General features: G+C 39.4%; 4 protein-coding genes across 4 annotated transcripts; 1 reads left to right on the plus strand and 3 right to left on the minus strand.

Moving 5' to 3' along the window:
- Positions 1–4,477: 4,477 nt before the first annotated feature.
- Positions 4,478–7,890, plus strand: LOC117631820 (pentatricopeptide repeat-containing protein At4g39530-like). The gene has a single exon (XM_034365133.1). It carries the CDS (start codon positions 4,675–4,677, stop codon positions 7,207–7,209), a length of 2,535 nt encoding a protein of 844 aa, XP_034221024.1. The 5' UTR covers positions 4,478–4,674; the 3' UTR covers positions 7,210–7,890.
- Positions 7,891–9,136: 1,246 nt separating this feature from the next.
- On the minus strand, positions 9,137–13,288 carry LOC117629780. The gene has a single exon (XM_034362382.1). The coding sequence runs from the start codon at positions 13,286–13,288 to the stop codon at positions 9,137–9,139; it is 4,152 nt and encodes a 1,383-aa protein (XP_034218273.1).
- A 5,703-nt stretch (positions 13,289–18,991) lies between these two features.
- Positions 18,992–21,227, minus strand: LOC117629781 (transcription factor MYB64-like). Its single transcript, XM_034362383.1, has 3 exons — positions 20,722–21,227; positions 20,406–20,532; positions 18,992–19,879 (listed from the first exon to the last, which is right to left on the minus strand). Exons 1-3 carry the CDS (start codon positions 21,225–21,227, stop codon positions 18,992–18,994), a joined length of 1,521 nt encoding a protein of 506 aa, XP_034218274.1.
- A 1,308-nt stretch (positions 21,228–22,535) lies between these two features.
- Positions 22,536–26,121, minus strand: LOC117631947 (GDP-mannose transporter GONST2-like). Its single transcript, XM_034365291.1, has 10 exons — positions 25,523–26,121; positions 25,283–25,413; positions 24,782–24,983; positions 24,412–24,551; positions 24,041–24,170; positions 23,781–23,879; positions 23,483–23,637; positions 23,258–23,374; positions 23,076–23,173; positions 22,536–22,989 (listed from the first exon to the last, which is right to left on the minus strand). The coding sequence occupies exons 2-10, from the start codon at positions 25,402–25,404 to the stop codon at positions 22,946–22,948; spliced, it is 1,107 nt and encodes a 368-aa protein (XP_034221182.1). The 5' UTR covers positions 25,405–25,413; positions 25,523–26,121; the 3' UTR covers positions 22,536–22,945.
- Between the last annotated feature and the right edge of the window lie 1,488 nt (positions 26,122–27,609).

A 27,609-nucleotide genomic window follows, 5' to 3' on the forward strand; every position in this document is an offset into this window, starting at 1 on the left:
CATTCCTATTTATTCCATGCAATCAACTAAACTGCCAGTTTCCATCTGTATGAAACTTGATCAGTTAAACAGAAATTTTTTATGGGGGCATTCTACTGATCAAGCAAAGGTTCACTTGGTCAATTGGGACACTGTCTGTAAGCCTAAATTTGCTGGTGGTTTGGGTATTAAAAATTTTGCTTGGATGAATCAAGCTCTTCTTGCTAAAACTGGTTGGCGCTTGTTGCAACGTGAGCAAGGTCTTTGAGCTCAAGTGTTTAATGCTAAGTATCTAAGGCATTGCGATATTCTTGCGGCTAAAGATCTGCAGTTCCAGAGTAGCTCCAATGTCTGGAAGGGTATCTTACATGGTGCTCAAGTTCTTTCTGCAGGTGTTAAATGGCGTGTGGGGTCTGGGGATGATGTCTTGTTCTGGACTGACAGATGGCTTAGTTGTGGCCCTTTACAGCAATTTGCTTTGATTGATTTATCTGAGGACATGCTTCAATTAAATGTTAATGATTTTTTGGAGGATGGGGTTTGGGATTTCAATTGCTTATTGGAATGCCTGCCTATAAATATTGTCAACTTGATCCTTAGTACTCATGCTGGCTATAATGGTAGTAGGGAGGATAAATGCATCTGGCAGCCCACCTCTAATGGCCAATTTTCTGTAAAAACTGCCTATAGCACCTTTTATCTGGATGAGGGTAGTGCTAAGTGGAAATGAGATTTTATTTGGAAGCTTCATGTTCCGCCAAAGGTTAAGACCTTCCTCTGGCTGTTGTGTCATAAGAAGTTACTTACGAATGCTCAAAGATTGAAGAGAAAGCTCACTAATGTTGCTGATTGTCCTAGATGTGTTTGTCCTTTGGAATCTTGTGCTCATCTCTTTAAGGATTGTACTGCCACTCTTGCAATTTGGAATAGACTTGGGTTTGGGAGAGTGGAGGCTGGTCAATTGATGGATGATTATGATGATTGGCTGTTGCATAATTTGAATTCTAGGAGGTTTGTTGTCCATGGCCTGCCTTGGTATTTGGTTTTTGCTATCATTCTCTGGTTTATTTGGAAATGGAGATGTAAAGTGGTTTTTGATCAAAATTTTCTTTTGCTTGCTGATCCTCATCTGATGATTTATCAGTATGCTTTTGAGTGGTTTTTAGCTTGTAATCCAATGGCTATTCTCCCTGAGCGTAGTGTTGTTCTTCTCCATTGGATGGCCCCTCTTCCTGGTGTTTGTAAAGTTAACACTGATGGTAGCAGAATTAATTCCTCTGGTCTTATTGGGGCTGGGGGTCTGTTAAGAGACTCTTGTGGGAATTGGATCAAGGTTTTCTCTGTGAATCTGGGCTATGGTTCCGTCATTGAAGCTGAGTTATGGGGGATTTTTTGGGGGCTTAGTATGGCTTGGGATGCTGGCTTTTGCACAGTGGAGATTGAGTGTGATGCTACTTCTGCTGTGGCTTTGTTAAAAAGTCCTATTGTGTCAACACACCCTCTCTTTAGTATTATCAATTGCTGCAAAATGAAGATTCATGAGGATTGGTGCTGCTTTGTGAAGCATATTTTCCGTGAACAAAATTGTGTTGCGGATGCTCTTGCTGTGAAGTGTTATGATTTTGCTCCTGGTCTCCATGTGTTTCTTGAGGCTCCAGCTTTTCTTAGTGATGTGTTAGCTGCTGATGTTAGAGGTGCTGTTAGACCTCGTCTAGTTTCTGTTTAGTTTCTTTTTGGTTTGGGGCTTTTGCCCTCCTCTGTACCAAAAAAAAAAAAAGAAGTTGTATTAAAGGTGTTATCTCTTGTAGCACTTAAAAGAGTAAGGCTAATCTCACAACGATAATCAACGTCATAGGAAAACCAACCACACTTGTACTTCATTTGTTTTTTGAAGTACAAAATAAAATTACAAGGAGAATCTTGTGGGATTCCAATATTCCTTTGATCAAACAACAACCTCATAGTCATGAATTTTGGGGAAATTAGTAAACCGTAAACAAAGATGTTGTTTATGCTGACCCAAATTAGTGACAGCATCAGCGATCATATTTGCTTCACAATACACATGTCGAACATTAGAAATCTGTAGTTGTTGATAATGGCGGATCTATGAATTTTTCTAGGAGTGTGCTATAGTTTTTTTTTAGATGAGAGATCTATATAAACAATGAGAGCCAATTTTTTTTTCCGTATGCGAATTAATACAGTGAGAATCGAGTGGGAATCAAAACTGAAACTATGGGAAGCAAAAACACAAACAAAAGTACAATTTGTAGCCGTAGCATATCCCAAAAATTTAAACTGAGGCATAAACACTAAAACTTTGTTGCACTTGTAGATCTGAATGTGAACTTGTAAATCAGAAAAAGAAGAAAAGAGAGAAGAAAGAGAGAGGGGAGAAACAAGAAATTGATAAATGTTGAATATATATATATATATATATATCTCTCTCTCAAGAGCATACCTCAGCCACCCTTAGTTCCGCCCTCGGTTGTTGAAGATGATATGTTGAAAAATAGTGGAAATAAAAATGTAAATTTGAAACTGTAATTAGCGTACTTTTGTTTTTATAAGTCTATAATTTTGGTCACCCTTGAGAATTGGAAAACTACCAAAAGATTGATATAATGTTTACTTATCTAGAATTAATATTGGAATTATTTTGATTCCTAACTTATCCGTGTTTACTAACACAAACGAAATAAAATAAAAAAAGGAAGTGAATTTTACATTACAATTCATAATCTATACATGAAAACCCAATAATTAAATTGAATAGGGAGGGTAGTTTATCTCATATCCAATCTTTCTTTCCCTTATTCACAACTTCACCCATTCAAAGTAAACTTGTAATGAATTCAAAATAGGGGCGGTCCTACGACTGGGGCATTGATGTGTTCTAATATACTATAAGGTTGATTAAGAAAGAATTATAATATGGGGATTTTGTTGAAATTAATTAGGTTTTTATTTTAGGAATTTTGTTGAGATGTTTGATTTTATATGGGTATTGTTGAGATGGTTGATTTGTTGTTGTATGTTAATGTTTGATTAAAGGCATTGATGTTATTATGAGAGTTTATTTGATTTTTTGTTGGGTTTCTAATGTAAGTTTTATCGAGTCAAGTTTCAAATTTTGGATCCACCACTAGTTCAAAACTAACAAACTACACTTCAGCATGAGCTTGTTAGCTTGTTCAAGTGGTTAAGAGCAGTTAGGCCATCTCCAATAGTGGGTTAAATCCTCAAATATAGCCCTTTCACACCCAAAACCCATCTCCAAGCCAAACCTAGTTAGCGGGCCAAAAGGGCCAAAAGTGGCATACTTCTTGGGTCGGTTATATCTTATTTTATTATTTATTGGGTGGGCCAGTTGTTATTTTTAAATTAATGTTTTAGTTTCTTGGGTGGACTGTTGTTGTTTTTAAATTAATCTTATCATATCCGAAAATATTTTTCTTTTCTAAAATCCTATTCGTGAATGTCAAAAATCCTATACGAACTTTTTTTTCTCTTCTAAAATAAATTTTAAATATGGTATAAAATAGTACTTTAATTAAATTATCCAATATGTTTTTTTTTTTTTTGAGAAATTCTATGATTGCATTCATAATTCAGCCAAAAAAGCCACTAGCCACAAAAGGCCAATACAAACTAGTCACAAAAGGGCCATTACAATAAAGGAGCGGTCTAATATCAAAATTAAGAAAATCAGGTATGTCTCCACTAACGATCAGGCAAGATCGAAGAAACTCTGGCATAGGCATCCCAACTAAGATTGCAAACTTAGAATAATAAAAAAGAGATAAAGCTTGAAAAAACCAAGCCATAACAATACAAATAAAACTCTCACCAAGGAGAGATGAAAAGCTCTCACAAAGGAGAGATGAAAAACTTTCACAAAAAGAGAGGTGAAAACTACACAGAGAACCCAAAGAGTCTCTGCAACTTATTCCAAACATAAAGAAATTGCAAAAAAGATGGTGGTGGAGATCCGACGCCGAAATGCAAGTGAAGATCCGACGTTGAGCCGCAGCCGCCTTTAATGATTGGATGAAAATCATAACAAAACTAAGACAAATAGGGACAACCCTTTGTCTCTGAAAATGAGGGAAGAGGTGAAAGGAGGAAGAGAGGAAGAGAAGAGGGGAGAGGGGGGAAGAACAATGGCTTCCTCCCCCCTCAAAGTGAAAAAGGCTCTAAGAGTGTTTTTTGGGAGAAAGGAGGCTAGGGTTTTTGTATATGAATTACAAGCTTTCCTATGTTTGTTTAGAGCATGAATGGAAAACAATTATCCAATATGTTTAAAGAATGTAATAAAAACTATTACAAAATTAAAAAACATATGATTTAGCATGCACTACTGTAAAAAATATAGCCCATCACTGTTTCTTACAAAACTATAAATGGTGGGCTATATTTAGCCACGCACTATTGGAGATCCATTCACTCAAGATCCTGTACTCGAATCTCCCCTTTCTTGCTTGTAAAAAAAAGTAAAACAAAAGCAAAAAAATTAGACAAAAATTGTTGAGTTCAAAACGATGTTAACCAGTACTCACAATGTTGTCAGCCAGCCAATAATACAGATGAAAGTATATCTTGGGTGCAAACTACAATCAGCCTCTGTCATGTACCAGTATTATAAAAGAAAGGAAACACACACAATTTGAATAGAACTTCCTCTCCTTTGGTATGAGAAACTTTGCACTGCACCTAAGACATTGTCAGAAGAAGATTACCAAGACAGAAGCCCTCAACTTCTCCACCTTTGCGTGCCCTGTTCTTCAGTCACAAGACCCATGTCTTCCAATCCGAAATCTCCAAAGCAGAAGGCGGGCATTGGTCAACCTCTTACAACTACGCGTTTCAGACCAACCCATTTGGTACGATAAGAGAATGCATGCCCAGGTTGTCGTATCGGGCTTTCAAGATGATGTTTTTCTTGCTAATCTTCTATTGCACTCTTACGCAAAATCTGACTCTATTGTTTACGCGCGGAAACTGTTTGATAAAATGCCTGAAAAGAACTCAGTTACTTGGTCCTCTATGGTTTCTATGTATACCAAGCATGGTAATGACGAAGAAGCATTGGTGATGTTTTCAGAGTTCTGCCGGAATTCCGATGGGAAGCCGAATGAATATACTTTAGCTAGTGTTATTCGGGCTTGTACGCGATTGGGAGGGGTTGATCAAGGTGCTCAAGTGCATAGTTTTGTTGCGAAGACTGGTTTTGATCAGGAAGTTTATGTGGGTACTTCTTTAGTCGATTTTTACTCAAAAAATGGTGATATAGAAGAAGCAAAACTAATTTTTGAAGGTTTAAAAGTAAAAAGTGCAGTTACTTGGACTATCATGATATCAGGGTATGCAAAATGCGGAAGAAGTGAAGTATCTTTGAAACTGTTCAACCAAATGAGAGACACTGACGTTCTTCCTGATAAATATGTGCTTTCTAGTCTTCTGACTGCATGTTCTGCGCTCAAGTTCATTGGAGGTGGCAAGCAAATCCATGCTTATGTGCTTAGAAGGGGAACAGTAATGGATGTTTCAGTTGTTAATGTACTTGTAGATTTCTACGCAAAGTGCGGTGAAGTGCAGGCAGGACGAAAGCTATTCAATACAATAGTAGTCAAGGACCTCATTTCATGGACCACAATGATAGCTGGGTATATGCAAAACTCAATTAACCGAGAGGCTGTTAAGCTATTTTCTGAAATGGCCAGATTGGGTTGGAAGCTAGATGGATTCGGGTGCAGTAGTATTCTTACTTCATGTGCTTCACTTGAGGCCCTTAATCATGGGAGAGAAGTGCACGCGTATGCTATCAGAGTTAATCTTGTTTATGAAGATTATGTGAAGAATAGTTTGATTGATATGTATGCAAAATGTGATTCCCTTACTAATGCAAGACGAGTTTTTGATTCAATGGCTGATCATAATGTGGTCTCTTACAATGCAATGATTGAAGGATACTCAAGACAGGATAAGATGTCTGAAGTGCTGGATCTTTTCAATGAGATGAGGCTTAGATTGCTCCACCCGAGTCTCTTGACATTCGTTAGCCTTCTTGGTGTCTCAGCTGCTTTATTTGCATTGGAATTGAGCAAGCAAATCCATGGTCTGGTCACCAAATATGGGTACTGTTTGGACGTATTTGCTGGCAGTGCTCTCATAGATGTTTATTCTAAGTGCTCATTTATTAGTGATGCCAGACTTGTATTTGAGGAGATGAATGAGAAAGACATTGTAGTGTGGAATGCGATGTTCTGCGGATACACCCAACAGCTGGAAAGTGAAGAGGCTCTCAAGTTATACTTGGAATTACAGTTATCAAGACAAAACCCCAATGAATTTACTTTTGCTGCCCTAGTCTCAGCTGCCAGTAACCTAGCAAGTATCCAGCATGGTCAACAGTTCCATAACCAGCTCATTAAGATGGGTCTTGACAGTGATCCATTTGTCACAAATGCCCTCGTGGATATGTATTCCAATTGTGGAAGCATTGAAGAGGCTTGCAAAATATTTGATTCCAAAATTTGGAGCGATGTTGCCTGTTGGAATTCCATAATCTCAACATATGCCCAACATGGAGAAGCAGAACAAGCCCTTATTATGTTTGATAGAATGATGAAGGGGCAAATAAAACCCAACTTTATCACATTTGTGGGTGTGCTATCAGCTTGTAGCCATGCAGGCCTTGTGGATGATGGACTTCGCCACTTTGAATCAATGCCTCGGTTTGGAATCGAACCAGGGACAGAGCATTATGCTTGCATAGTTTCTCTCCTGGGTCGTGCTGGTAAATTATTTGAAGCTAAGGAATTTGTTATGAAAATGCCGATAAAACCAGCAGCGATTGTATGGAGGAGCTTGCTCAGTGCATGCACAGCTGCAGGCAACATTGAATTGGGGAGGTATGCAGCAGAGATGGCAATTTTGAGTGATCCAGTAGATAGTGGATCATATATCTTACTTTCAAATATTTATGCATCCAAAGGTATGTGGGCTGATGTCAAGAGGGTGAGGGAAAAAATGGAATACAACGGGGTGGTGAAAGAAACCGGGCGTAGTTGGGTTGAAGCGAATAACGAAGTTCATACATTTGCTGCAAAAGATAGAACGCATCGCGAGACCGGTCTTATACTTTCAATTCTAGACAGTTTGATTCTGCAGATGAAAGGGCTTGGTTATGTGCCTGACACTACGACACTTCTGATAAATGATTGAGGAGAAGCATGGTGGGATAATGCTAAGTGAAGCCAACATTATGAGCCCCTGATCAAACCAGGAAATGAAAATTTGCAGTGTGCATCTTGTTTGAGTGAAGGTTTGAGCTTGATAAGAGCTATATCTTGGGCTTCTTCTAATATGGGTGTTTTAGCTGGTGCATATGAACTGGTTTGTAGCCGCTTCTTCTTGGCTTTTAACTGCAAAGGATTTGCCTTTGCCATCTCAGCTTAAGTGCTGTGATAATGATGGTGGATTTTCTCTTGAGTTTGAAGCACAAGTCCCATTTAAGAAGCTGGTAAAGACATTATCACGGCACAGATAATCCTAAGAAATTTTTATTCTTTTTATTGAAATGGGAGAGGAGATTTGAACTTGAGACATTTTTCAACAAACGAGAGAGAAATACCACGAAATTTGGATCGAGATGACGTGTACGTGTAAACAGAAAATCAATTCCAAATGTATATATGCATGAATGTTGTGAAAGCAAGTTAATGCACGTCTTCATTCTTATACAACATGAGAATGACGAAATATTACAGGAAAATTGATTGAAAAATGCAGTCTTCCAAACCCTCACCATTTTAAGGTTGCTATACTTTTTTTTCTCTCTGTTTTCTTTTTGTTCCTTTCATGTGCTAACGAAAAGAAAGAAAAAACCACTTGTTAGAGAGTTAAGCCTCTGCATCTGCACCTGTATTTTAGCTTTGCGAATTTGCTTCAACCAGAGTTGCTAGACCAACAAGCGCAGAAATGTCCTAATCAAGACTGACTTGCAAGTTTTTTTTTTTTTTTTTTTTTTTTATAACAAACTAACTCACTAATGCTAAAAAGAAAAATACTAAAAATAATTACATGAATTTTGTACCATTTAATTAATTAAAGATAAATGATGACCGCCAACATTTTTTCTAGCAACCTCAACCAACTCCAAGCCTTTTCCTCCTGTTAGATTTTTATTGATTCCTTCATCACCAGAAAACTGTGGCGATTGCTATAGCTGCAAGCGAGAAGAGGAAAAACATGAGAATGAAAGGCCAAACCCTGACTTCCGATGTGTCTGGCACGATAACTATTTGCTTTTCTTGGCCAGTTTCTAGATCAAGAACAACATATTTTCCTGCAGCCATTTTTCTTTTCAATGTTAGAGGAGCTTCAAGCACGCAGTATATATATATATTGCTCATATCATGTCAAGAAATGGCGTGTTCAATTACAAGACTTGACAATTCTGGCTGTAGAAAATTGAATGTTCTTTTTTTTTTTTGGTATGGAAAATTGAATATTCAGAAACCGGGATTTTGGACCATAACCTTTTTTTTTGTTGAAAAATCTCAAATTTTGGCCCAAGTCGCCCCAAGTTGAAGGCAACTTGTAGCACGTGAAGGAAAGCAAGAGAAACTGCGGAAGTGAGCCAGCCATCTCGGCTAATTGAAGGGAAAATTGCTGACGCGTGGCGCAAGATGGGCTTGTAGTCGTTGTCATCTAATGGCTGCAATTCAAACAGCCAAATTGATTTTTTATTTATTTCAAATGTAATGGCTAGTTTAAGCCAACGGCCGTATTAAAAAGTGACTTGATCAATGGAAAAACAAATAATTCAACGGCTGAAATTGAGATAGACATCGAACCAAATGATGCCATTGACCGGACAAGGAAAGCGTTGAGGAGAAAGAGGGAATCCCCCCCGTGCAACGGAGGTACGCTTCTTTTTTTTCTTTTTTTTTCTTTTTTTTTTTTGGGTCTGAAATATGGAAATTTCATAAAAAGGCAAACAGCCAAGAGAAGTACACAACCTATAAAGCAGCTAGGCACAACGAAACAACAAGAAATAAAACATCACAGCTGCATGGAAGGAGGACTAATAAGAAGACGTAGTCATAAGACAACCAGATACGTCGAGAAGCCCACACATCCGCAAACATTAAGTACTCCTTGGGGGGCATGGTAAACCATCTTTGTTCAGGATATGCATTAGAGAGGATGGGGGTCGGTTGACCCATACTTCCGGGCTCATCCTCGAAATGGCAAGCATTGCCAAATGATCTGCCGCTTGGTTGGCGGTTCTAGGAATCCACGTCCAAACGTAGGTCTGGAAGCAGTTCAAAACATCTCGAACAGTACTTAGGATAGGATAGATTTCCCACCTTCCATTGGATAAGGGGCCCTTCAAAGGAGAGATGATTTCCTTGCAATCAGATTCAAAAGTTACTTGATGAAAACCCATCTCAGCAGCGAGCTTACAGCCTTCAAGACAAGCCTGTGCCTCAGCCTCAATAGCAGAGTTCGCCACAGATGGGATGGATGACCCCTTGATAAAGTCTCCATGAGTGTTCCTAATTAGGATACCAATGCCAACCCTCTTTGAGTTTGGATTCCATGATGCATCCACGTTGACTTTGACAAAAGGAGAGGCAGGGGGGTTCCAAAGTTGTTGTTGGTTGTCATTAGAAAGGGTAGGATGCTCAGTTTGATGTCTGCCATGATCAAGGGAGCCAAGGAATTCATTGATGGCAATAGAGGCAGCGTGGGTAGTTCTGGCTGGTGAAGGGGAGATGTGTTCCAGCACTGCTTTGCACCTATCCTTCCAGATCTGCCAGCAGAAGTACGCGATAACAGTTAGGCATCTTGATCGCTCCTGTGGGGTCTTCCCTTTCTCAATAACATTCCCTAACCATTGGCCGAAAGATGTCACCGCCTGATGATTTATACGAAGGTTGAGGGAGCATCCGAACCAGACAGGCTCCACCCAAGGACAGAGGAGAAGGATGTGTTCAGCCGTTTTCGGGTGATCATTACAGAGCGGACACATGGGCGATCTAGCGATTTTCTTTTTGTGCAAGTTTGCCGATGTAGCAAGGCAATTTCTGAGAGCTCGCCACATGAAGTTTCGAATTTTTGGGGGGACATCCGCTTTCCAAATCTGCTTCCAAAGCCTTGGATCAATCGCCATTGAAGAGGATGGGCGTGGATTTCTTCGTCTACATTCAGTATTGTGAAGCCAATGGTAACCAGAGCGCACAGAGTAAGAACCATTCCTTTCCATAGGCCAAATCAGTCGGTCTGGCAGTCTGCTGCTACCGAACTTGATTCTTGTAATTGCACGGGCATCACTATCAGAAATGGCATGCCTAATTGGGTCCAAGTTCCATTCATCGAGCTCCCTGTTAATAATAGCTTCCACTCGTAAGTTCCGATCAAGAGTTTCAGTAGAATGAAAGCGAGGACAATCATTTAGAGAGTTTGGCAGCCATCGGTCAACCCACAATCTAATATGTGCCCCGTTCATAACTTGCCAATGAGCACCACGAAGTAGGATATCCCTGCCCTCAAGCAAGCTTGCCCAAGCCCACGAAGTACGACCACTCTTCTTAGCTTCCAAGAAACTGACATTGGGGAAATATCTACCTTTAAGAACTTTAACCCACAGGGATTGAGGCTCCATCAAAATTCTCCAGCATTGCTTTGCGAGAAGAGCTAAGTTGAACTCGTGGAGGTTGCGAAAGCCCATTCCCCCCTCATGTTTAGGTTGTCCAAGGGTGTCCCAGTTGATCCAATGGAGCTTTCGATTATCTCCATTCTGCCCCCACCAGAAGCCCGCCAAAACAGAATCAATTTCTTTGCAAAGGGTGGTAGGGAATTTGAAGATATTCATGGGATAAGCTGGTACAGCAAGAGCCACCGATTTAATTAAGATTTCACGGCCAGCTTGTGAAAGGCAATGCTGATTCCAGCCATGCACCTTTCGGAGAATTCGATCTTTCACATACACCAACGCTTCCTTCTTTGCTCTGCCCCAAGACGTGGGAAGACCCAGGTATTTCCCTGCATCAGTAACATCGGGCATGCCTAGGATTGCACACATTGAAGCTCGGACATAGGAAGGGGTGTTGGAGCTGAAAACCACATTGGACTTGGTCAAGCTCACTTGTTGTCCAGACGCAGCGCAAAATGCTTGAAGGAGGCGAGAGATATTCTGACAATTTTGGGTGGTGGCTTTCAGAAATATGAGAGTATCATCTGCAAATAATAGGTGGGATAAGGTAGGACCTCCAGAATTCAGCTTAATACCTTGTAACAAATCTGTCTCACAAGCATTTTTTATTAGCAGGGACAAAACTTCACTAATAAAAAGAAATAAGTAAGGGGAGATTGGGTCTCCCTGTCGGATACCCCGGGATGGGGAGAAGGCTCCACCCCGTTGGCCATTGATCACCACAGTGAAGTTTACCGTTGTTACACAGCTCATGACTAACTGAATCCAACCTGCATTAAACCCCATTTTTTGCATAACCTTCTCAAGAAAATCCCATTCCACGCGGTCATAAGCCTTATTCATATCGAGTTTCACTCCCATCTCAAACTTTTTCTTTGATTTCTTGAGTTTCAGAGCATGGAAAACTTCATGGGCTACCAGGATGTTATCCTGGATCTGTCGATCAAGAACAAATGCATTTTGAGTTGGGGAGATAATGCTAGGTAGGTGAGGCTTAAGACGGTTGGCCAGAATTTTGGAGAGGATCTTGTAGGAGAAGTTGCACAAGCTAATTGGCCTAAATTGGGAGACAGCTTCAGGATTAGGAATCTTTGGAATAAGGACTATTTGTGTGGAGTTCAAAGGCTTGGGGATGGCTTGGCCAGTGAAAAAATCAGCAGTGAAGCCCTCAATATCATTGTGAATAATTCCCCAGTATTTGTGATAGAAAGTCCCATGAAAGCCATCAGGCCCTGGAGATTTCGTGGCCCCCATCTGAAAAGCAGCATCTTTAATCTCCTCGAGTGTAGTTGGCCTGGTCAAGTCTCTGTTCATGTCATCGGTTACCACTGGTTCAATACAATTCAGGATGGAATTCCAATCTCTGCTCCCACTTGAAGTAAACAGCTCTTTGAAATACTCCTCAAAAGCCCTGCGAACTCCCTTCTGTGATTGTTCCCAGTTGCCATTTTCCCCTTTAATTCTCACGATCTTGTTTTGTCTCCTTCTTTGGATAGTCGCCTGGTGAAAGTAAGAGGTATTGGAGTCGCCATTTTGCAGCCATTTGATTCTGGAGCGCTGCTGCCAGTAACATTCTTCTTTTCTCCATAGATCATTCAACTTGGTCTTAATACGAGAGATATTCTCGGTATTTTCCTCCCAGCTGTGTTGCATGAGGTTTAGTTGGTCCACCAGACTGTCTATTTCGATTTTGTTATTCTTGAATTTCCTTTTACTCCAATCGGTAAGATGGTTCCGACAAGTATGCAGATTCTTCTGCCATTGCGACATCCATGGGCCGCTGAGGCTACTACTCCACGCCCTTTCAATGACCTCCCTACATTCTGGATCATCTGCCCATGAGGGTTCAAACTTAAATTGTCTTTTCCCAAACTTCCCTTTTTCAGTCGTTGAGATAAAAATGGGGCAATGATCAGAACCAATTACTGGGCAATGTAAAACCGTGGTGTCTGGCCATCGAGTTTGCCAGGCTGCATTTGCTAGTCCCCGGTCAATTCTTTCTTGCACAAAGTGTGTGTTCCTTGTGCCTCTCCAAGTAAAACTCGGTCCACTAAACCCCAAGTCAATAAGCTCAGCCTTCGTGGCAAACTCAAGAAGATGTCTGGGTCTTGAGTGGGAAGCAGCAACCCCCCCAGCCTTTTCAAAGTGCCATATGAACTCATTCATGTCCCCTCCACAGAGCCAAGGGTCATTAGTAGCACAGAGTTGGGATCCTAGCCACCCCCAAAAAGCTGGTTTTTGCTCTCTGTAAGGCGTGCCGTAAATCCAAGACACACGACAGTAAGAACCATCGCTTAGACCATGCACCTTAGTATCAATCAGGTTTTCGGAACTAAAAGCAACATCCACATTTATGGACTCATCCCACCAAAGGCTAAGCCCTCCTGCTAAACCATTTGGGGGGACATTATAACCATTTTGGAAGCCCATTCTGCGTCTTAGACGGTCAATTCTGCTGTTCTGCATTTTTGTTTCCATTAAGAAAACAGCAGAGGGTCTGTGTTTTTTTATGAACCCATGAAGGGCTCGAACTGTCAGGTCAGACCCTAGGCCCTGACAGTTCCATAGGAGGTAACTCATGGCTCCCGTGCGGCTGTTTCAGGCCAGCCGCCACCGCCCTGGGAGTCTCCTCCCACTTCATCTGTTGTTTGTTTTCGCACTCTCCCCCAATCTTCAGTTTCAGTAACTTTGACCTCCTGAAGCCTTTCCTCCGAAAATAGATTGCTTCCCAAAGCCTGACCCCTTCTACGATTTGTTCTTCCATAGGCCTTTATTGTCTTTCCTTTTGTCGAGCCCGAGCTTTCTTCATGCTGGGAGCCTTTTGCCTTTTTATCAGGAGATTTGAAATTGCCAACCACTTCTGTTTCAGCAACCCTTTTAAGACCCATGCTAGTAAACATGTTGTTTATCTGGCCCGCCAGCATGGGGGAGGTTTGGTTTAGCTGGGGTCCAAAGGGGTTTGAGAGCACAGGTTCAAGCTGCAAATCGCTTCCAGGCGGCCCATCATCAAATCTGTCTTCTCTGTGGCTTGGGCCTGGTCTGGTCCAGTCAGTTATAAAAGAGGCTGCCTTTATGTTTTGGGCCTTCAGTAACTCCATTCTCTCTTCTTCCGAAATGGGTCCCTTTCTGCCTGCAGGTCTGATAAATTCTGAGGGCAGATTAATTTCTTCCAAAGTTACCGTGTTGTTGAAACTTCTTTCTGCTGCCTTCCCCAAAATCTGAGTTGTTTCTCCTTGATTCTTGTCTGTCATGAATGTGTGTCTCGAGGGATTTACAGATCTGCTCAGAACGAGCTGATTTGTTGTGTCTCCAGCGGCCTGAGTTACCACGTGAGTCCCATCAGTTAGCAACGGGTGGAATCTTGAGCCGTGTGTCCTGAGTTGACTTGTCATCTCACAGGTTTGCTCGCGACTTTCAGATACTATATCCTCCCTGATCTCACGCGCATGGTGCACGCGCCGCCCCCTATCATTGGTACGTCTCTGGTTTGGTGTTGTTGCGGCCCTTCGTTCACCTTGCGGCGCCGATATGGGTTTGGGTTGTTCATACAGCTCTCTGATAACTCTGGCTCTCGTCCAAGTACCGTATCCCGCAGCTCCCTCCTCGGCTCTCTCTTGTGGGCACTCGGTGTTGCAGTGTCCCAGTCTGCCACAGTTATAGCAGAAATCAGATAGACGCTCGTACTGCAGTTCTGCCCAAGTTTCGGAGCCATCGCTGCGCGGGAGCCAAAAGCCTGCTGGAAGGGGCTGGGCGGTGTCTATTTCTACTCTGAGACGCAGGAAACCTCTGGCTTGGTTGGGGTTCTCATATTCAACCAGATCTCCAATTTTCCTCCCAATCTTCACAGCATTTTCCTCCGTACATAGATTCAAGGGAATTCCTCGAACTTGTACCCAAAAAGGAACAAGATGGGTATCAATTTCTTCCACTGCCAGCTCCAAAGGCCATCTTCTAACCGAGAAGCAATGACGCATGACAGACCATGGGCCACGCTCCAAGATCTTCCTTGCCATATCCTCATCCTGGACAGAGATGGCAAACAGGTTTTCACGTATCCAGGTGATCTTTGCTTCTCCAAACTCTTGCCATGCCTTTTTCAGGATGTTTTTTATAGCCCCACGATTGGGCATCTTGTTTGCTATTACAGCACCAATCAACTTCGGACCATTTTCCAGTGAGGAGATACCCAAAGATTCCTCAAGTTGGATTGTTAGTTCCTCTGTACTGTGTTGTGCCATGTTTGAGTGGGAAAAGTTCTCTAGTGGGTTTAAAATGAGAGGGAGTAGCTTGAATGCTCTTAGATGGGCATAAGATTTGAAGATATTGATTGTTATGGCGGTGGAAATAGGTATGAGGTAAATCGGGGGATTTAAGAAGCTGATGGGATTGGCTATTGATGATTTTGGTGTGGTTGTTGGCAAAAAGTTAATGTTATTTCCTGGTATGCAGTTTAAGGAACCTAGGCTCCGAGGTTGCTGCTGTGCATTCATGACTTTAGACCTTCAAATGCCAGGGAAATAAAACTGCCCAGGGCTCAAGAAGCAGAGAGCCATCAAGTAATTAACTGAGAAAGATCTCGTAGTGATTGTGTCCTGGTGCCAGGGTTGAAATTAATGGAATTGAGGGTGGGTGTAAGGAGTAAATGAAACAGACAAGTACAGGTTTGGTCGAGGTTTGAGGAACTAAATGCGATGGAGATTGGTTGAGATCTGAGGGACTAAAGCAATGGAGGAGGGATGAGATTTGGTAACTTAATGGATATGGAGCTGGGTTAGGATTTGTGGAACTAAATGCGATGTAGATGGGTTGACAAGCAACAGCTAAGACCAAGCTTAGGGAGAATCACCAGAGACGGTGAGGGAGCTCTCACTGTGGAGAGAATATTTATTGTTTGGTTCTTTGTGTTTTCTGGCAGCAAAGAATTTGCAGTGTGTTTGGCGTTGCGTGTTGTTTCAGATCTGTATGTGCGCGGGGAGTGGAGCCAATCGGAATGCATGACTGCATTTGCACAGATTATCGCGTTTTTTGGTTAATTCCTTTTTTCTATTTTTGGGGTCGACACAAACAATCACATGGCAAAGTGTAATTAGCCTCCTTGTTAATATTATGCCATTTTCAATTTTACTACAAATGCGAAAATTGAAACATAATTTGGTGAAAGAAAGCACGTGTTTCTCGTGCGTTTTGCTGATGTATGGCTCTGGAAATTTCTTCTCTTCAATTGAATTTTCTTTTGTATTTAAGTTATAGTGGGGGTACAGTGCGTGAACTAAGTCTAAGTTGTTGATTTGTTTCTATCGGGGATTATGAAGACATGGAAAAGCTTTATACTTATGTCTAAAGAACAATGATGGCACAGTAGCACCCAATGAAAGGGCTAATGATTCATGGTGGCTGAGAGAAAAGGGAAATGATTTCCCACTCTTCAATCCAAGTGAGTTTATAAAGATAACTTTTTTCTCACATTTAGATCATTTAGTTAAAGATATTGTATTGGAAAACTCAACTTGTTGAGCGAGGGGATTGATTCATAACTGAACTCCCTCGTAGGTTAATTATGCGATCAATCTTATAAGAGCAACGTTGTGTACAATAATTTTTCGGAGCATAGGATTTAGGGTAGTAAATAGGCTCTCTTGCAATAATTATGAATAAAGCAATCATGCTTTTGATGATGTATAATGTGCACTACTGAATAGACTCTCTTCACAATTATGGGACAATATATAGCATATTCTTCTCCTTTAGTAAAGTTTAACCATGTGAAGTTGGGTGTTTGGAAGACTAGACCTTAACGCGTAGTGACAATTACAACTGTTTGCTTTGAAAAGTAAATCACTAGACATAGGAAGCATATAGATATAGATAAACAGTAATGCGTGTGAAGTCAAGTGGGGTCGTTGGATTGGGGTTATTGAGATGAGATTATTAAGTTAGAGCCAAGCAGAAAATGACGTTCATCACGTGAAATCGAAGACCAGTCTCTCTATGTCTCCATTCATCCTCCCTCCTTCCTTCCCATGCCCTCTCCATACCTCTCTCTCACACGCTAGATCTCATTCATCTCGGTTGCTGCTTCAATCTCATATGTCTAATATTATAGATGATGGGGCAATACTAGTATAAATATAGTTTTTTTTCGTGAAGAATTCAATATCATTATCATATCGAGACATTTTGTGATAAAACCTCCCATATGCTGGAGTATGCATGTGGTTAAGTTAGAAATAATATTTGTGTTAGACCAATTAATAGTGGGCATTCGCCTTTTTGAAATCTTAACAATCTTGTTAATAATTTGGGCATGACATGTAAATTAATGTATAATTCACTGTGAAGTCTAACCCAATTTATAACATTTTCTATTGAGATGAGCGATAACATAATAAATTCAATACACACTACAAGAATGCTAGGACTCGAACCCAAGACCTTTCTTGGATGAGCAATTGCTCAAGTTTTGTTTCAAAGGAAAAAGAGGAACTCTTATTACTACGCATACACTTGAGCACGCATTTTCTTTTGGGCTGGTTTGTTGGGCTGCAAACCAAATTTGGCACAGGCTAAGGAGAAGGAGACCCCAGGTCTGACCATCTTTGGGCTCGATCTTAAGCCTGATGTTTGTTTCTAGCCTACCCATATATGTGTCCATAGCTGGTCCAACAGCCTTATTGGATCAACTGCGGCCCAACGTTCAATTTATTTCCAAATGAGCATGTTCAATATTGTAGTATAGCATCCACAATGGACTTCTTAAATCATCTCTTTAGACAAATTTTAGAGAGAAATTGGAAAAATACAACTCCAACAATACTCTTTATCCACCTCCTAAAATAGGGAGACTCTAGGAGCTCCTAAATTTGAGGAGAGAAAAAGGACTCCTAATGGCTCCCTATAATTTAATGCTGCTTTATTTTATGAGTATTTCAAACTTTTAATTCATGCTAATTATTATTTTAAATATTTTTTAATAGAGATGACCAATTAAAAAAAAGTTATAACATTTATGACTCCCTAAAATAGAGAGCATGATTGAAGTTTAAATTTTATGGAGAGCTCCTAAAATAACTTTTATATATTTTTAGCTAAAATTTAACTGAAAAAATAGAAAGCATGATTGTGGATGCTCTCAGACTGCAAGATAACTTTTTTTAATGGCTTCAAAACAAGAAGGTCTTACAAATTTTAGACCAAATCTCCAATTTTTGTTCATTTGCGTAGGAGTATTATGTACGGTCATTTTACACCTAATTCAATAAATCTTGGAGACCTAACCAATGTAGTTGACGCAAAATGGTAGTAATAGACTTATACACTTACGCGTGGCATACACGCTGATCATTACACAAATTGATGATTTTAAAACTTTTATCTTTATGCGTGACGTACACATTTACCATTACACAAATCCAAGAAAATGGAAGATTTTGACAAATATTGATAACGAATGTAATTTCTTAACAAAATATATTCCAACATGGCTTTACCTTAAAAAAACTGAAATTTTAGACCAATCTCCAAATTTATTCATTTGTGTGTACGGTCATTTTACACCCGTTTCAATAAATCTTGGAGACCCTAGTCAATGAAGTTGACGCAAAAGGATCGTAATAGGCTTATTATACCCTTACGCGTAGCATATGCGTTGACCATTACACAAATTGATGATTTTAAAACTTATATATTTACGTGTGACGTACACCTTGACCGTTACACAAAACGATAAAAATGAAAGATTTGATTACGAATGTAACTCCTTAACAAAATATTCCAACATGGCTTACCTTAACAAAACAAAATTAAACCACAAGCGGATTCTTCTCAGTTCTCTTTCATCTTTCCTTCTAAATTGAACTTTAAAAAAAAAAAAAAAAAGGTGACCATAAAATTCTAAATATACAAATGCAGTGCATGTAGGCTGAAGGGTGTGGGAAAAACATTCCACTCTATCTCTCACTGCCTCCAACCAAAACCCTCGTCAACAAAACTGTAATGAATCAGAGGCAGTTAGGAAAAGTAAAGAAAAAGACAGAAACAGAACTGAAAAAGAAACCCCAGAAAAGAAAGTTTTGCAGTCCAGCCTGCTACAACTAATAAACTAAAACGCTTATCACACAATACAAGCATTTTAGCAATATTTAAGCCAACCAACACCATATTGGTAATTTCCAATCCAGTCACAATGAAATAAAAAAAAGAAAAAAAGAGAATCCAGGCTTCACATTAATTATTAGTTCCTAATAGTTCTTCACAGCTAGAAGAAACTATGTACTGAGTTGAAGATCAGAAGCTGGTTCTGTTGGCACCCTGAGCAAATTGAGAAGAAGAAACCATCTCTATCAAATCCATCTCTCTCTTTTCATTTGAAGAAGCAGCAGCAGCAGAAGCTTCATGATATTGATCATGTGCCATCAAATATTCCATGCTTGTGTTGTAAAAACCCAAGTGATGATGATCAGTGGAACTAAAAGATGATGATGAGTTGGCTGTCCCATTTAAGAGGTATGAAAGGTAAAGGTCAGAGTAGAGGGGGGTAGGAGTAGTAGAAGTAGTGGGATTAATAGCATTTTGTGTAGGCTCCACTGGACTAACAATTAGGCCAATGTTGTTGCTGTTGTTGCTGCTGTCAATGGAATGGGATGGCTGCTGCTGATGAGGATTGAAAGTGTGAACATTGTTGGTGAAGAAAGTTTGCATGAAATGAAGCTCCTCATCGTTGTATAATGTATCACCCAAATTCAAAGGAGAGTCACAGGAATTGCTAGTTGTGGAATGGTCAGATGGCTCTGTGGCCAAAATGTTGAGGTGGGTTTTTGATGGGTTTTCATGAGAGAGAGTGGAAGAACTGGTTGGGGTGTTGTTGCTCATAGTGGAAACATTTGGGGAGGAGTTGTTGTTATTATTATTGTTGTTGTTGCTCATGAGGTTCTTGCTCCTGATGTAGTTTTGGAGTATGGAAGACTGAGGCTTCTTGTTGTTGTTTCCATCTTTCCCCTCTGCCTGCCTGTTCTTCCTCCTTGAATTCTGCCTCCTTTTTGTGGCATTCCAATGGTTCTTGATGGCGTTTTCGGTTCTTCCAGGAATGCGTTTCGCAATCTCTGCCCAACGGTTCCCAACCTCAGTATGAGCGTCCACAAGTATCGTCTCTTCCTCTTCAGTCCAGCTATCTTTCTGAAAAAACCAAGATACCAAGCACAAAATATGGCACATTGCACTCTAAAGTTATAAGCTATCGGGAACAAAATTCGTATGTGCATATATTACAAAAAAAAATATTCCAAATTAGTTTATGCTTAACTGAAAAAAGGATGTGCATTTTCGTTAAAAATGATGTTTAATTACAAAATAAACATTCACAAATATGCTACTTATAGCTATTTAGCTAATCATAAACTAGGGTTTGAGAATACAATTTGACTTACCCAAACGGAAAGAGAGAAAATCTATCAGATCTATAAATAGATCCTTCACAATCTAAATTTGCAACTTTGACTTTTTTGAGTAATATAATATCTGTACCCATAGATCACAATCCGAGCAAAAATATAGCGAAATTTGGATACTTTTCACAGTGAAATCCTTACTCGTAGCTAATTAATTGTGCCAAATCTAAGCCAAAGATTTGAAGTTCTTAGTTATTCATGCATCAAAGACATACAACAACATCGACACCAAAAGAGATTTATTAAGAACAAACCTTGATATCAGGGCGCAAATGATTATGCCATCTCTCTCGACACTGCTTGCCAGCCCTACCCACCAGCTTCTCAGCTATCTGTGCCCATTTTCTCACTCCATATTGCTTCACCAACCTGATCAGCTTCCTAATTCACCACACCAAAAACAAAAACAACCCATTAATTTTACATGCAACATTATTTGTGACTAGAAGAAATCAAAATCAACCAACCAAAGAAATGAAACATCCATAAACTTGAACCAAAAAAAAGAAAGAAAAAAATGGCAAGTAGAGGATGAAGACAAGGTTATTTCTTGTTATATATGTGACCTACCTGTCTTCTTCATCAGTCCACTGTCCCTTTATTAAAGCTGCAGCAGTTAAACCTTTTCTAGCTCTCTTTCCCACCCTCCTTTCTGAAACCTTTGCTTCTTCTATGAAACCAGTATTAGGGTTTTTCTCTGCCTGGCCACTCCAAGACATCATCAAGGCCTCTCCATGATCACCCAAAAGCCCATCCAGAAAGCTTACCTCTTGGGGATATTGAGCACCAGCACCATAGCTAGGCCAACAAGAAGCCTCATGGCCAATTGCACCACCAAAAGAAGAAAAACCTAACAACCCATTTGTGGAAACCACATTTGCTTTGCTGCTTGCATTGTTTTGGTGAGAGAAATTGCTCTGGCTTCCCCACAGGAACCTGTCTATGGCTGTCAATGGAGGACCTGTTCTATGCATATTTTGATGGTGATGATGAGGATGGTGTGGTTGTGTGTTATTTATAAGCCCATAAACACCATAACCACCACTACCTTCTTCTCCTCCTCCCTCTCCTTCCATGGAAGACACAGTTGAAGAAGAGTGACTGACAAAAAGAAGAGAGAAATTAAGGAGGCTGCAATTTTGGTGAGAGGTTTTGTGGCTTCTTTTTTGTTTGTTTCTCTTTATTTTGTGCTTAGAGAGAGAGAGAGAGAGAGAGCACCCCATAACGATAGCTGGACAATTAGCATGTACTAGGCCTTGTAATGAGCCACATGGCTTAATAGCCGTACACCTGGAGGTGCATCCAACGGTTGAGAATTTTCTTTGGTTGTAACTCCTGAGCTTCCTCTCTTGTACAAAAGTAGAAAGAGCTGGGGCTGGGGGAGGAGAGATATTAGTGGGTTTCGTTATTAATTCCACAATTATTAAATCCATTTTATTACAGATTTTTTTAAATTTTAGATCATTTTAGAGTAACTCTGAGGTAGTGATTTGGGCAGCTACGAAATGTTGATCAATTTGGCGCCATTGTAATGGAAATACAATTTTACCCTCTTAATTAACACTCTCATGGCACATAATGAAATGAGGGTATTTTGGCCCAATGATGCACTAATTAAAAATTCTGAAATTAAATATGATTTATTAGGAAGAGGAATTTTGGCAGAATTTTAATCTCCAGTTATAATTGCTTTGTTTGGGTACTAAATGCTAGCCAATTGTGGAAATAATTATATGGCTACTGCATGCACCTATTCCAATTTCTTTCAAATTAAGCTCCCTCATTGTTTTTTTCTTTTCTTTTCTTTTATTTTTGTATTTAGTAGTTTTAATTATTTTGGTTCCCTCAAAGCTTCGTTTTTATTTTATTTTATATACAAGCGATATGGAGATAAGGTTTTATCACACACATGCATTGTTAAGGTATTATGAAGGTCCGAGTATGAAACCACCAATCTGCATGTCAAAGCTTCATCTTAGATTTTGACCTTACGGACAAATTTGTATCTATCACTATTTTGACTCAGAGAGTGACTGGGTTGACAATGAATTTGACGAATAGAAAGCTCAATTTCTAGATTTAATACTTTTAGGACACCATTTTCAAGTGCCAGACACTACAGTCATCCGTTACTTACTGGCGTAGATGAAGAGGTTTTAATTTGAAAATAAAAAGAATAATTGTGCTTAATAATATGCATATGAGTGATCAGCAAAAAAGAAGAAGAAATAAATTCACTCATTAATTTCTAATGGCTGGTAAGTTAATGATCATTTGACTAGAAATAATCATACTTTTTATTTTTAATCAACAAACCAGAAAAGAAGGATACTATTTAAAATAAAATAAAAATCCATGGAATGAGGTATTCAAACTTGGAAACCTCTTCCAATATTGAGAAGAGAAATACCACCAGACCGACCAAGTGCTAGTTGGTAAAGAAGGATACCATTTTTCATCAACAAAATTTTTGCTGGATGAATTACATGTAGAGGAAAATAAACAATTTTGTTAATAGTATTGTCCCTCACTAGTGGTTTTTCTTGGCTAGTTAGCTTGGCCAATCATAACCAAGTAGTAAATGTAAACTGAATTGCAATTTCCAACTCTTGTAACTCATTGGTCCTATGCTTGTAAAACAAATAAAATCTTTGCTTTCTCCATCAAAAAGAAAGAAAAGAAGTATATCCAGTACTTCTTCCAAGCCCAGAAACTGTTTGTGCAGGCAGTTTGCCTTTCTTTTATCTGAGCATGGGTTAGTTCCTTCATCTCAATTCTAAAATCCAGGCCTGGATCAGGACATCTTGGCCTTGGCGAAGAATATTCCGGCAAATAAACCTGGGGAGAAACAAAATCCATTAAATTGAGAGTAATGAAATCACAGTACTGGTATTCATTGTCTACAGAGTGATTTTGCTGATTACCAAATAGTATACTGAAGAGGTTTGGTAGACTGAGAGGCACCTTGAACAGGACTAAACCGGCGAGCGAGATCGGAATCTTGTTTAAGGAACCCACCAGACTGTAAAGCAGAAGAACATCAGAAGTGCCCATATAGATACTCGTGAGAAGTTCATTTTGAGCTTAAGTATACAGCAAAAATTACCTATAGGTGGTGGGGCCAGTTTGGTGTAAAAACCACATGGAGGTGAAGCTGATGGCAAGTCCAAGCAATCCACTAGCTGTTGCAATGACCCAAAACGTAGGCAATTTGATTACATCCCTGCATATTGAGACCAAAGCATTAGGTAGAAGAAGTGAACAAAATGTGCTTCCAAGAAGAAAAGGGCATGAAGTTATGTCAAACTTAAAATTAGAAGCATAAGCTTACACGCTTTTTATATATTCCCATTCATCAAACATAATAATCAAGAAGGCGGCAAATGGTAGAGATAACAAATTATTCAGCAAGACCATCGAAACTTCATTGAGAGAGCCGGATCTTGTGTATTTTTTTGCTTCATCCATGACTCGCCGTAGAGTGAGCTGTCACAAAGACAAAATATTTACACAAATCAGAAAATGACCTGCACAAGAGCTGTAGTTGCTGTGGTCCAAATTTAAAGTTACAGGTCTCCAAAACAAACTAAAAACTAACAGATCTCCAAAACTATAGCACTACTACTTACTGAGTAGCTTGCTGTTAGTATGCAATTCGAAATCTGCCATGCATAACCTAATGTATCAAAGGAGATATCTGTAATGCCACTGCTGATAGCGGAGATAATCTGCGATACATAAGAGACAAAAGTACTCATTGAAACTTCTATGTCAAACAGTTGTCTGGGGAAGAAACAAGTAATATATTTCATCTACGGAGCAATATACATGACATGGGAATCAAAATGCTGGCAGTTTCTTGCAAAACATTAACTGTAGAGTTGATTACCATCAAAAACATGGCAGTCCACACTTTCTGACTCTGATGTTTCCGGAACAAATATAATTCTCCAATTGCTGTTAAAATATTTGTCACATTCTTCAGAATGGTGACCATTGCAATATTTACGTATTTCAAACTGAAAGGAAAAAGAAAGAACCAAAATACATTAAGTTTTAAATGTATGTTAGAATATGTTTTAGTAATCAATCATATAGAGCTTCAAACTAAAGAGAACTTTATATTGTGGATCGTATCACCAATATTCCCTTCAGAATTTGTCCTCATTCCCTTTACTCTAGGCCTGAGCGAACAATAAGCTACAAATTGAACAAATTAAAAGCACCTAAAAGTGCAGAGTATACAATTATTCAACTTACCTATACATGCCAGACACAAGCATGCTGATGAAGATTATGTTGACAGGGATCCAGACCCTGACCAGTTTCCAATTGAGCTTTTCCACAGTAACAACTCCAGAGAAGCCCAAGAGGACAACAATTACGGAACTTATCAAATTCTGCAAAGAAGCATATGGAACAAATAAAGATTCCATTTGGCTGGCTAAATTTGTGGAGTTTCATAAGAAAAATTATCACCCAATAAGTGACAAGGACTCGATTATTATTAGCCTAGCTAGAAAATACACAAAACAGGAAGACATCTGCAACTTATAAATATAAAACTTCTACATGGTAATTTCATCCTTATCGAAAAGCAAGTGGGTTGGAAGGGAGTGAGAATGCTAACCTGATAAAACATCAAGGATACTCCTGCATTGAAGTTGTAACTGGACAGAACAACTTTGTTCAGCAGTATCATGCTGCAAGAAGAAATGCAATAAGCTGTCCCAGACAACAGAGGTCCAGATTTATTTGCTGACCCATGTCCACGCTTTTCATTCGGAATTGAGACAATCTCGCCATGCCCAGCTCGACTCCCTCTAAACAATCTGCTTTAACAAAGAAAGAGAAACAAACAAAGGAAATGCGCCAAATTAGCAATGAGGCAAATTTACCACACAGCTTTCATATCCCATATGCTCAAGCTAAGAAGCCATGTGCTTAAGCTAACAGTGACCCCCACCAGCAGAAATTGGTAGTGTTTATCAAAGTTACTTCCAAGGAAGAGAATCAAATTTACATTGCGCAACTCTTTAACTGAAAATGCAAAAACCAAATATGTCCCATTTCTTGTGGACCTTCAAAGCCTCAAATTTTAAAATGAAGAGTAGGCAGCAGATGACTCTACCTGTCACTCAAAGTCGTAGCTCTACGTTCTGGAAGAATGGTATGAACTCCATTTAGAGGACCAACTTCTGGGTCCTCACTATCATGGCCTTTAACTGCATCTAACTTGAAATCAGATGACATATCACCCACCTGCAAAAAAATTAGCAACCCAATTGAAAACTAAACTCCAATTTTCATTTTCTGAAACTCAAAGCCTCAAATCATTTCCATTTCTACTCAAAGATGTATATGATCTTACCAATGGAATACCCTTTTTACTTTAGTCTTCCAAGCTCGAGAAATGTATAACAGAAGAAGACAAGGAATGGGAAAAGCTTAACCAACCACAAAAAGGGGTTTGAATAAAACCAGAAAGAGAAAGATATCAAATGCCAGGGTAGTGGAAATCATGAAGAAAACGTGAATCCATGAATACCATCTTTTTGAAGAGCACGCAAAGGCAATTAAGTGTGGATCTGAGTCAAGTTGTGACAGACAGTACTCTCTCTGTGGCTGAAAGAGTGAAAGAAAGAAGGAAAGAGAGGGAGAGTGAGCATTAAGAAAGGAAGAAACAGAGTGGGAGAGAGCGAGATTCCAGCTGAGAGACGACCGCCATAGAAATTGAATAATATTTGGGAAGTGTGGAACACTTCCCCATGCTCCTTCCAAAGTCAAATGCTGGTGGTGACAAACATGATTCATCTCTCTACTCTCTCTCTCTCTCTAGAACAGGAAGAAGGTTAACGAATGTGAACTGGGTCTTCTTTGTTTTTGTCTCTTCTTCTCTTCTGTGGATCGAATCTGGGACGCTGGAATCTGGAATTAGCAAGAAATAATTTGGGTTTCGTATGGAATTTCAAACGGTTTGCTTTTTGACCGGAAATTACGTATTTGGTTGTGATCTGGGTTTGGGCAACATTTGAGAACGTTTTACAAGTACAGCCGGCCGGCTATATCCTTTAGATATAATATATTCAAAGTATATCCGAACGGCTATATTCTATAAATGGCATATTTAATAATATAGCCGCACGGCTATACTATATAAATAGAAACTTTTAAACGCATAGCTGTGCGGCTATACTCTAAAGTATAGCCGTGCGGCTATACCCTTTAAATAGAATATATTGAAAGTATAGCCGCGCGGCTGTACAATATAAATAGAAAATTTTAAAAGTATAGCTGTACGGCTATACCCTTTAAATAGCATACTCCAAATTTCTCTTTTGTAGTTACTTTAATTATTATTTACTTAGTGAATAATTGGTGTTTAAATATTTTATTAAAGAAAAAAGTTAAAATTTAAGTAATATGATTTATGAAGTAAATTAAAATCTTTAATACAAATTATTCAATAAAGAAATAATAATTAAAATATAACTGTAGCTAACTAGAAAATCCGAAGTACACATTGCAATAGCTGTGTATCATTGGTGCAAATCAACGCGAATCATTCTGTCATATGAGTGTGGTGGGTGATATTACATTTACTTTTGCCTTTTCGTTTTGTCAGGATGAGTTCAGGCCAAGCTCACAGTAGCAAAAGAAAAGTTGGGGAGAGAAATTCGTGTTTTTGAAACGTCAGCTGCTTCTTCTTGGCAAACGGAAGAGTCTATTACTGGTATGAAGCAATTCAACTATGCTACGCTAAACCATTCAGCTTCTTGCTTATTGGAAGTAGTCTTGTGAATGCCCCAAGTATTTTATTCTAAAAAACTTAATAATAACATGAACGAACTTATATACTGATACGTGCAATTGGAGGTATTCTTATGGCATTTATACTTGCTATATTTCATTAATGCAATATGAATAGATAAGGTTCTAAAAACACGAAAGCTTAAAGAGGCAGAACAGGCAGATGATGCTTCAGCTGCCAAGTCAGGTCCCTTCCTTCAGGAAGGGATCATGTCTTTGAAAGGTTTGGAACTCCTCACTAAGCACGCAGAGCCAGTTGAGTCTGCACCAGAAACGATACCAGAGGCATCACCTCCTGTTGTTCAAGAGAAGCAGCCTGCAGAGTAAAAACCTGTTAACAAGTCAAAGTGGCTGAAACTGTGACGTGAATTACATAAGTTCTATAAATTGATGAGCGCAACTCCCTATCTTTAAGATTGTGCTGATTCTGGCCGTTATTTGATGGCTGCAACTTGCCGTCGGATATGAAATGTCAACACTTGTGCTTTGCTAAGGTGGTTCATATTTTCTAAAACAATATATGAATGTTAACCATATATGAAATGTCAGTGACTGTGCTGCTAATTATTTTGCCTTTTCATCTTACATCTTTGAATATTTTGTTTAGTGTTGGCTAGGCATTTGTATTGCCTGTTTTCCCAACTTCCT

Source organism: Prunus dulcis, chromosome 6, assembly GCF_902201215.1.
Source record: "Prunus dulcis chromosome 6, ALMONDv2, whole genome shotgun sequence".
Lineage (NCBI taxonomy): Eukaryota > Viridiplantae > Streptophyta > Magnoliopsida > Rosales > Rosaceae > Prunus > Prunus dulcis.